Source organism: Mus pahari, chromosome 18 (genome assembly GCF_900095145.1).
Source record: "Mus pahari chromosome 18, PAHARI_EIJ_v1.1, whole genome shotgun sequence".
Taxonomy (NCBI): Eukaryota; Metazoa; Chordata; class Mammalia; order Rodentia; family Muridae; genus Mus; species Mus pahari.
Window position 1 is genome coordinate 1,245,850 of NC_034607.1, and position 10,900 is coordinate 1,256,749.

At 37.6% G+C, this 10,900-nt stretch overlaps 1 protein-coding gene across 1 annotated transcript in view; it reads left to right on the forward strand.

Moving 5' to 3' along the window:
• Positions 1–6,643, forward strand: part of LOC110335985 (zinc finger protein OZF-like) — a 9,510-nt gene extending 2,867 nt beyond the window's left edge. The window contains exons 2-4 of the mRNA XM_029531360.1: positions 2,508–2,634; positions 2,856–2,913; positions 3,730–6,643. Of these exons, the coding sequence (XP_029387220.1) occupies positions 2,508–2,634; positions 2,856–2,913; positions 3,730–4,978 (1,434 nt within the window). The 3' untranslated portion in view covers positions 4,979–6,643. The remainder of the gene's footprint in view (positions 1–2,507; positions 2,635–2,855; positions 2,914–3,729) is intronic.
• Positions 6,644–10,900: the final 4,257 nt, after the last annotated feature.

Below are 10,900 nucleotides of genomic sequence, written 5' to 3' on the forward strand. Positions count from 1 at the left end.
TCATGTCTCTAGCTGCATATGTAGCAGAAGATGGCCTAGTCAGCCATCATTGGGAAGAGAGGCCCCTTGGTCTTGCAAACTTTATATGCCCCAGTACAGAGGAATGCCAGGGCCAAGAAGTGGGAGTGGGTGGGTAGGGGAGCAGGGTGGGAGGAGGGTACAGGGGACTTTCAGGATAGCATTTGAAATGTAAATGAAGAAAATACCTAATAAAAATTGGGGGGGAAAAAGGACTACAGCTGCTATAAACTTAGTTGAGTAAGTACCCTTGTAGTAGGATGGACTGTCCTTTGTGTATTTGCCCAGGAGTGGTATATCTGAGTCTTGAGGTAAAACTATTTCCAGTTTTCAGAAACTACCAAATTGATTTCCAGAGTGGTTGTACAAATTTGCACTCCCAGTAATGGATGAGTGTTCTTGCTCCATATCCTCCCCATTATGTGCTGCCTTTTGTGTTATAAGATGGAATCTCAGAGTTGTTCTGATTTGCATTTCCCTGATGGCTGAGGGTATTGAACATTAAGTGTTTCGTGGCCATTTGAGATTCCTGTGTTGAAAATTCCTTGTTGAGAAATAGAAAACACTGGTTACTATTTCATCTTTCCCATTTCTTATGAACCTTGATTGTTGCTCATGAAATAGTTACTTGATACAGCAATCAGATTCATTGCTGATCAAGGTCTTCTCTCTTATCAGTGAATTTTCTGTTTAAAATTTTTTTTTTACATTTTAATTGGTTATTTTATTTATTTACATTTCAAATGTTATTCCCCTTCCTGGTTTCCCCTCCACAAACCCCCTGCCCCCTCCCCCCTCCCCACTGCTTCTATAAGAGTGCTCCCCCACCTACCCACCCCCTCCTGCGTCACTGCCCTAGCATTCCCCTACTCTGGGCATGGAGCCTTCACTTCCTCTAATACCAGATAAGGCCATCCTCTGCTACATATGTGACTGGAGCCATAGGATCCCACCATGTATTCTCTTTGGTTGGTGGTTTAGTCCTTAGGAGCTCTGGGGTTGTCTGGTTGGTTCATACTGTTGTTCTTTTTGTGGGGTTTCAAATCCACTCATCTCCTTCAGTCCTTCCCCTAACAACTTCCATTGGGGATCCCTGTGCTCAGTCCAATGGTTGATTGCATGTATCCACATCTGTATTGGTAAGGTTCTGGAAGAGCCTCTCAGGCTATATCAGACTCCTGTCAGCAAGCACTTCTTGGCATCAGCGATAGTGCCTGGGTTTGGTATCTGTATATGGAATGCCCAAGTGGGGCAGTCTCTGGATGCCCTTTCCTTCAGTCTCTACTCCATTCTCTGTCCCTGTATTTCCTTTAGACAGGAGCAATTCTGTTTGAATTTCATGTCACTGAAATCTACTGTACTTTCCTATTCTGTTTATCTTGTCTTTATGTCTAGTACCCTTAGTAATATAGTTTTAAAATGTTTTATATTCTTTTTTATTTTTCTAGTATGTGCTATCCAGCCCAGGCAGGCCACAAATTCAAAGTCTTGAATTTAATTATCTGAATCAAGCTATCATTTTCTTATTCCTAATGTTTTTAATGGTGGCAAACATTTATTATTACATACAGGTTTAGATAAGTAATTCTTGTTAACAATCAAAGTTTTGTGGGAATGACATGATTTTATATAGCCATGATAGAATATGTTTTTTGACATTAATGTTCCACTGTTCCTGTGGTGTCATTGTCCACTGACATTATTTTTTTAAAAAAAATGGGTATTATTTATAAGTGAGCATGGAGAACTGCCATTTGTAAATCTTAGTATTAAATCAAGGTTGGTCTATGAAAAACCCACCTGTTTTTAAATAATACTCTTTTATAAGATCGTTTTATAAAAAGTCTTCTTAATGCTGCCACTCACATTTCGCACATCAAGGAAGAATGTGCTCAGTGACCACTAAGTAACACATTTTGTCAGTAGATGTTTCCTTTTCTCTTTGAGACCAATGATAGATTTTTCATGTAAACATTCTTTGGGGTTTTGATATTGTAAGGACCATGTTTCAGTATCTTATGACAAGGATAATAATTTATAAAATACTATTTTATATTGTTATAAACTTGTGAGTAGTAGCGAGCTCCTCTTTAAAATTAAGCAGGTTTTATCCATTTAATGTGAAATCTCTAGGCTTTAGAAGTGGATAAAGTTTGATGACAGACACTGATAATAATTGTACATGCTCAGCAGAGCTGATGTTTATTTTGGGTTCTAAGTTGTAGAAACTTGTGCTGTAAAGTACAAAGAGTAATTTGAAACCAGCATCACAACAAAGCACTGCGATATGTTTTTCCTTTACTATACAGATATACACTATCCTTAGAATTGTGTGATGAGAGGATAATTCATAAATTTATAGTGGTCATGATATAATATGAGTATTCTAAAAAAGCATGAAGGTAACTTATCAAGTCACTAATGTATTTGCAGGCTTTTCCCATCATTCTTCTAACAACTGCATTTTAATAATCTGTGGATAATTTTAGGATCCAGTGACCTTTGAGGACGTGGCTGTGAACTTCAGTCTAGGAGAATGGGCTCTGCTGGATTCTTACCAAAAGAAGCTCTACAGAGATGTGATGATGGAAACTTTTATGAACCTGATTTCCATAGGTAACAACAACAGCAGAAACAACAAAAGCAACTACCACCACCACTGATTTAATTTCTTTTCTTATCAATGTAGAGAAAAACTGTTTCTTAGTCATCTGTATAATCTTATGACTTGAAATAGTGAAAGGGAATATGATGGTAAATATAACATTATACAAGAAAAAAGTAATGATTGCATATAAGGATGAATAATGTAATATTTTCTTGCTGTTCATTTTTAGGGAAGACAGAAGAAGAAAGTATGGATGTGAACTACCCAAAGCTCCAGAGAAACGCGAGGTAATTTACATGTACAAAAAGGCAGTTTGCATCACATATTTGAAAGGGACAACAAATCTGAGAAATAAGGAAGTGATCCAAATAGATCAAAATGTAAAGTGACTTAACTTCAGAATTTTTTCATAAACCTTTGCCAAGCTTGAGAATTCCAGAATGGATGATCTTAACTCTCATGTAGTACTTACTCATGTGGAATTTGTGGCCTACACCTCTTACTGTACTTTTGAGGGAGCAATAGCAGAAAGAATTTACCTTTAGCTATTTTCCAGTGGTTCATTGTACAAAACTGCCTTTTGTGTATAAAAGTATTTGATGTATTGTTAGCAAGTTACCTTTGGGCTTTATAAATACAAGGTTTGTGTGTGAAGAAAGGTAAGTTTGGAATTTAAATTAAAATCCATCTTCAATAAATTGCATAAAGGATATTCAACTATTTAGAATTTGGTGTCTGATCTACATTATATTGCATTAGGAAAGTTCACCTTTGTTAACTGTGTCATAGACAATGTTTATCAAACTAAACCCACAGAACCTTTTATGATTGTATGTTGTCTTCAGCACTTCTTGTCAAGTGCTCAGTTCTTTTATGTTTATAAATTGTAATGGTAATAAACTCAGTGCCTTTTCCCCTGTCTTGGAACAGGCCTAGTTTGCGCTCACTTTCTGCCACTGTCTCCTGAATGCTGACCGCACTAATAGATAGAGGCCACAAAATCCATCATTTAGCACCTACCTAGTTATAAAACAGGAATAATTCTCCTCTCTCTCTCTCTCTCTCTCTCTCTCTCTCTCTCTCTCTCTCTCTCTCTCTCTCAGAATTCAGGTGGTTGAGAAATTCAGTGACTATGAACATAACAGTCAGTGTGGAAAGACTCACCAACAGATGACAGAGCATATTGTTAATGGGCAGAGTCATCCTGCAATCACAGTCTATGAAAGCAGTGTGAGTGTAAAAGACATCAATGGTCACTCATCCTCAGATGTGCTCCTGAGAGGTCAAAATGAAGAGAAACCATACAAATGTCAGGAACTCGTGGAAAAGGCTATCAAACATGAAAAATGTTGGAAAAATGTTACTTATTCTGAATCCTTCCATACACTTGAGAGGGTTCCTGACACAGAGAACATTTGTGAAAATAAACAGACCAATGAATCTTACAGGAATCTTATGCCTCATCAAGATTATAAGAGAGCCCACATTGGAGATGAGCTACATGAGTGTAAACAATTTGAGAAAACCTTAAAGGAAGAAAGTTATATTCAAATATATGAAAGGATCCATATTGGAGAAAAACCATTTGAGTGTAAGCAGTGTGGAGAAGCCTTTGTTAGTTCCAGTCACCGGAACAAACATCAGAGAATTCACACAAGAGAAAAAACATACTCATGTAGACATTGTGGTGAAACTTTCCTGTATTCCATGGCCCGTCATAATCACGAAAAAACTCACAAACGAGAACGGAGTTTCATATGTAAACATTGTGGGAAAGCATGCATTCATTCTTATCAACTTCTTCAGCATGAAAGACGTCATACTCGAGAGAAACGTTATATATGTGATCAATGTGGCAAAGCATTTAGACGGTCCTCAAACCTTCACAAACATGAAAGAATTCACAGTGAAAAGAAACTTTATGCATGTAAACATTGTGGGAAGGCTTTTATCAGTGTGGGCAACTGTTACAGCCATGAACGAATCCACACTGCAGAGAAAACCTATGTTTGCAAGCAGTGTGGGAAAGGGTTTACACTTTCCTCATACCTTCGAAAACATGAAAGAATTCACACTGGAGAGAAGCCCTATACATGTAAATATTGTGGGAAAGCCTTCACCCATTCTAGTGCTCATTACAGGCATGAAAAAATTCACACTAGAGAGAAACCGTATGTGTGTGTAGAGTGTGGGCAAGCATTCACCTTTTCCAAATCCCTTCAAATACATGAAAGAACTCATACTACTAGAGAGAAATTCTACAAATGTAACCAGTGTGAGAAAGCCTTTACATGCTTCTTACACCTTCAAAGGCATGGAAAATCTCATAATGGAAAGAAACCCATTGGGTAGAACTTGTACCTGTGTAAGCTATGTGTAACTAGTCAACTTGTTCTTGAGAATATTTATTTATCATTTGTCTATTTGCATGAGGTTTGGGGCAAGAATACACTCATGTCTCAGTGGACATGTGGGGAGCAGCAGACAGCTTTCTGGATTCAGTTCTCATATTTTCATTATGTGAGTCCCGGTGATGGAGCTCAGATCCTCAATTTCAGCCACACGACCCTTCTAAGCCATCCCACCAGCATTTGACTTGCTTTTTTTATGAATGAGATTTCTTAAATAGGTTTCATATTTTGTAGTTTTCTGTGTATACTTTCTCCAAAAACCAAATGGGTAGATTAGGCTTGAAAGATGGCTCAATAACTGTTTACCTTCTGTGCTTGCAGAGGACCTGGGTTAAATTCCCAGCATCCATGTGATGACTCACAGCCATCAGTAACTCCAGTTCCTGGTGATCTGACACCCTCTTCTGGGCTTGGAACATTGCATACATATGCATACAGGCAAAATACATCAGACAATAAGCCTTTAAAAGAGTGGAGATATACTGGAAATAATATAAAACTTATAAGTGCAATTTTCCCCATATGTACGAGTGTACATAGATGCACACTTGCTCTTGCATCAGGCATCATAGTGTATGCCTTTTATTCCAACACTGTGGGGACACAGGCTAGAAAATTACAATACTGAATATAGTGTGAGATTTAAGAAAAAATGATTTCCACCCAAATTCAATTGTCACTGTTAAAACATGAGAGATCCAGGAATGCTGGCACACACCTTTAATTCCATCACTTGGAGGGATGAAAGAGGCAGGTCTGTCTGAGCTCCAGGGGTACTTAGACCCTGTTCCAAAAAAGGGGGGGGGGTTAACATAACTACTTCAAGGTCATCTTGAGCTACATGAAAATCAGAAAAGGACTTTTGTGAAGAGGTAAAAATTCTAAATTTTCTTATATAATTGAATTTTGCAAAAGTGAATGCAAATACCATTAGCAAATTAACATATGTAAATAAAATATTGATGAAATGACCTGAAAGAATTAATTAAAAGTTATGCATGTTTATAATATTTGCCTATTCTTACTCAAGACTTCTTGACTGTATAATACTTCTTTTTTCATTGAAAGTATAACTTAGTGAATAATTTAAGTATGATCGCACATGACTCATCCCTGCTGTATAAAACTGAGATGAGAGAATAAACTTGAGCTCATATTTGAAGACCATGAAGACGCTACCTTAAGGAGCAAAAGCATGAGCTCTCTGAATTGTGGTAATGGAACTTATGCCAAATCAATTGCGTTTCAGTCAGGAAAACTGGTATTCTTTTATGGGTGGTGTTAAGTCATGAGGTGATGCTTTACCCTTTACTGTAGAGCTATAGTGAGTTCATTGAATTGAAATGCATTCATAATTTGGCACCTATATTTGTAGACCCTTTATAAAATTGCAGTTATTTATTGTGCACATATGTCTTTAGGCATGTGGGTCCCAAGTGTACCTTTGGATGTCAGGGAACAATCTCCTTAGCACATGAGTCCTGAAGATAGCACTCGGGTCATCAAGCTTATGGGCATGGATGTTTTCACCAGCCCTTTAAGTAGGTTTTGAATATTTGTACTTAATGTGAAATTGAAAATGTATCAGTGTTCGTTTTTTGTTGTATTGTGGTTTGTTTGTTTGTTTTAATACAGGGTATCCCTGGCTGTCCTGGTACATGCTCTTTATACCAGGCTGTGCTCAAACTCAAGAGATCTGCCTGCTTCTGCCTCCCAAGTGCTGTATCACAGGCATACGCGGGGAGAGAGAGAGAGAGAGAGAGAGAGAGAGAGAGAGAGAGAGAGAGAGAGAGAGAGAGAGAGAGAGAGAGAGAGGATTTATTTGTAGATGTATGAGTGGAGGTCAGAAGACAATCGTCAAGAGTTGGTACTTTGACAGACTGGAGACCTGCTGAGCCCTGCCACCAATCCCAAATAAGATTTTTTTCTTACATTTCTTAGGCACTGTAACTAATTATAAGGGATATTTTCTAGTATTAAAAATGCTGCACACATGTTTCAACTGTTAAGAGCATGTATTGATATTGTATAGGATCTGAATTTAGTTCCCAGAACCTGTGTACAGCAGTTCACAGCCACATCCAACTCCAGCTCTGCTAGATCCAATATATTTGACTTCCAAGGAGACCTGCACTCACAGTCACATACCCACCCAAACTGATCACCATTCAGTGTAGTTTGGTTTTGTCATTGTTGAGCAGTACTAAGGGGTTGAATATAATTATATCATTTTAAATAATTTTCTCACTTAGAAGGCTGTAGTGAGAGGACGTAAATGAAGTTACAAGTACAAGTTAATCTCATCTCAAAAATGTTAATTGCAGGATATGTTGGCACACTCCTTTAATCCCAAACTTGGCAGATTTCTGAGCCCAAGGCCTACCTAGTCTACATAGGAAGTTCTATAAGACTGACTTATAGGAGTTTATAAAATATATTGGATTCTGTTTCTTTTAGCTTCACAAGACTTACAAGACAACATTCAAAGCAATTATGTTAAGGAAAAATGTAAATGAGATGTGTGTTTAATGCATCCAAACTAGTGAACATTATCCCATAGCCTACACTGTTGATTCTTCAGTCACTTGGTGTAAAGTTGGTTAAAAACATACAGACTGCTAAAGTATTCATTGCGTGTAGTCTGTAAAGTACCAGTTGTGTCCGTGTGGACACACAGTCATTACTTCAGAGATCACTACTGCCACAGTCATCAGGGAGTGCAATTCAGCGTATTGTTACCCAACAAGAAACTCAGGGTTAAAAGATCCAGGGTTCCTTGCCCTTTTTATACCCTTTTATTAAAAACATTATTTTCTCATACAATATATCTTAATTGCAGTTCCCTCCCTCTATGCCTCTCATATCCTCTCTCCTGGATCCACTCCCTTCTCATTAGAAAAGAATGATTTTCTAAGAGATAACAACCAAATGACAAAATCATCACATTGAAGCTGGACAAGTCAACCCATAAGAAAAAATAGAGCCTAAGAGCAGGCACAAGAACTAGAGGCTCACTTCTTTGTTCTCAAAGCTGTAAAATATACATAAAAGACCTGATGAAGATCCACCTGGGACCTGTGCTTGCTGCTTCTGTCTCAGTTCATATGAGCTTTGATCTCTTGATTTAAAGGTCTTGTTCTTATGACTTCTGTTTCTTTTTTTTTGTTGTTGTTGTTTTTTGTTTTTCAAGACAGGGTTTCTCTGTGTAGTCCTGGCTGTCCTGGAACTCACTCTGGAGACCAGGCTAGCCTTGAACTCAGAAATCCTCCTGCCTCTGCCTCCCAAGTGTCACCACACCCAGCCTTTCCTTTTCCTCTTGCTTTTACACTGCTGACACTTCCTTGGGGCTCCCTGGACTCGGGTGGGTGGATGAGACATCTCTTAGAGATAGGTATTCCAAGGGTCTCTAATGTCTGTCTCTGGGTCTCTCTCCCCCTCCCCATTTCCCCCCTCCCCCACCCCTCCCCCTGTGTGCACATGTATAATAAAGGCAACTCACTATATTGTATCGACTGGATTAGAATGTACTTGCTCCTCCATCCCTAGTGCTGGGACTAGAGGTGTGGGCCATCATACCCAGCCTTTCTTTGCACTTTTGCTTTTCAACTGTCATCAAAACAAACACGTCAAGTCAGACCCTGGCAATTCATGCCAGCAGAAATTATCAAATCTATTTACATAGATGGCTTACAATCTTGATCCCATGACTATTAAGACAAAACAAAAAAGTTTTGAGTTTTCCTGGTATAAGCTGAGTGATGGCCAGAAATAGCACCACTTGCATTAGATTTTTTTCCCCCTATCATGATGGATAAGGAACCTGAATTGCACATATGAAATGGAAGTATTCTTTGTATGAGATATATGAGAAAACTAATGGTTATAATGCCTGTGTTAATAATTTAGTTAGTAAAATAAGGTAGTGGGAAAACTAAATATTTATGTGATGCAAATGAAAGATCAGTCCTTAAACACATACTCCACATGTTGAGCCTTGGCTTTAATCCTCATTGCGGCCAATAGAACAAAAAAAGCAAAGGTCAAACTAAGGATTAATAAGGTAAATTTGTAGATACGGTTTTCTTAGAAGCAAACTGTACTTCATTTGTCTCCAGAAAGCACAACTCTAAATTTGATAGCACAAATTATTACAGGCACTATAAATTGCCTGACCACTTTTTTTCTGGAGGTCTCCTTAATCTCTGTAGTCCTTTAGAAACCTTCCTATATTGTGTATAATGGGCAAATGAAATACAAAAAAAAAAAAAAAATAGTGTATTCAAAATTGTTTGAAAGCCACACTAGTTTTAACTCTTGAGGATTGGTATGACGAAGGGTGATCAGAGAGTCATTGGACATTTGACGTTGAACTTCGAGAACTGTCCATTAACTCATTTTTGATTGTCTGATTTAGTTTCTTCAGTTCTTTGCATATTATATATTAATTCTTGTCAGTTGTGTGATGAACAAAGGTTTGTTCCCATTGTTTGCCCAATTTTTCACTCGGTTATTCTTTTACTATAAAGCAACTATTTAAAAACTCCTGGCAATTCTCTGCCAGTACTTGGCATTGTTTCCTCGGTGCTTCTGATCTTTAGTATGCCCTGGCCTCTGCCAGCATCAAAGTATTTTGCTTGATCTTTCCGTCTTCTCAATTTGCAGGTCTTAAGGTGTTCAGTCTATCTAGAATTGATTTTTCCATAAGGTGAGAAATAGGATTCTATTTTTATTCTTCTAAATTTGGGTTCCCAGGTAGCAGCAGTGTGTGGAGTAGGCTGTTCTTGTATTATTGTGAGTGGTATCTTGGATAAAAATGAGGTGCTAGTTACATAGGTTTACAACCAAGTATTCTACTGCATTTATTTACATGTCTATATTTGTGCTAGTACTCTAGTGTTTTGCTACTGTCTTTGTGGAATAAGTAAAAATCTGATATGGTGATAGCACCAACATTATCTGTCTGACTGTCTGTCTATCTATTCATCTATCTATCTATCTGGATTGCTTTGATTATCCATTGTCCCTTGTGTTTCCATATGTACTTTGTGTTTCCATATGTACTTTGTTTCCATATATATTTTACTAAGATATTTAGTATTTTGAATTCATTGTATGGAATATGTTAATCACACCTCTTTTTACATTAATTCTGCTAATCTATAACTATGGGGATTTTTTTCCCCATCTTATACTGTTGTCTTTATTTTCTTCGGTGTTTTAAAATTCTCATTGTCACTATGGTTTTATTCCTCCTAAGAGTGGTGCTTGTCAGATTTTTGTAGTATCCTACCACTTAGTTTTATGGGATAGTTTGAGTAGCATTTGATTAATAATTCTTTGAAGATCTCATAGAATTCAGAATGAATGAGAGTCTGTCCTATGCCTACCCTTGCAAGTTTTTTTTATTACAGTCTCGGTGTTATCGATTGTTATAGATGTTTAAGTTGTTTATCTGTCAGTTAAATTCGATGAGTCATGTGTATCTAGAAATTAATAGATTCTTTTAAAAGTTTCCAATTCATTGGAATATAAGGTTTTAAGATATTCCTTAGTGATTTTCTAAACTGTTGGTGTCTGTTCTTATTATCACCTGTAGAGAACATGAGTGTTCTTTCTCTTTTGCTTAATTTGGCTAAGAGTTTGTTGAACTGGTTTATGTCTTGGCAACAACAATGCTGTTATTTCAAGATTTAGTGCCTAACTTGTTTTCACTCTTTTTTTCTGAGTCCCACACCGCAAGAAGGCGAAAGAGCGAGAGCCAGATTCCCTTCTTCCAATGTCCTTATATGGTCCCCAGCAGAAGGTGTAGCCCAGATTAAAGGTGTGTGCCACCACACCTTTAATCCCAGATAATCTTGGACTC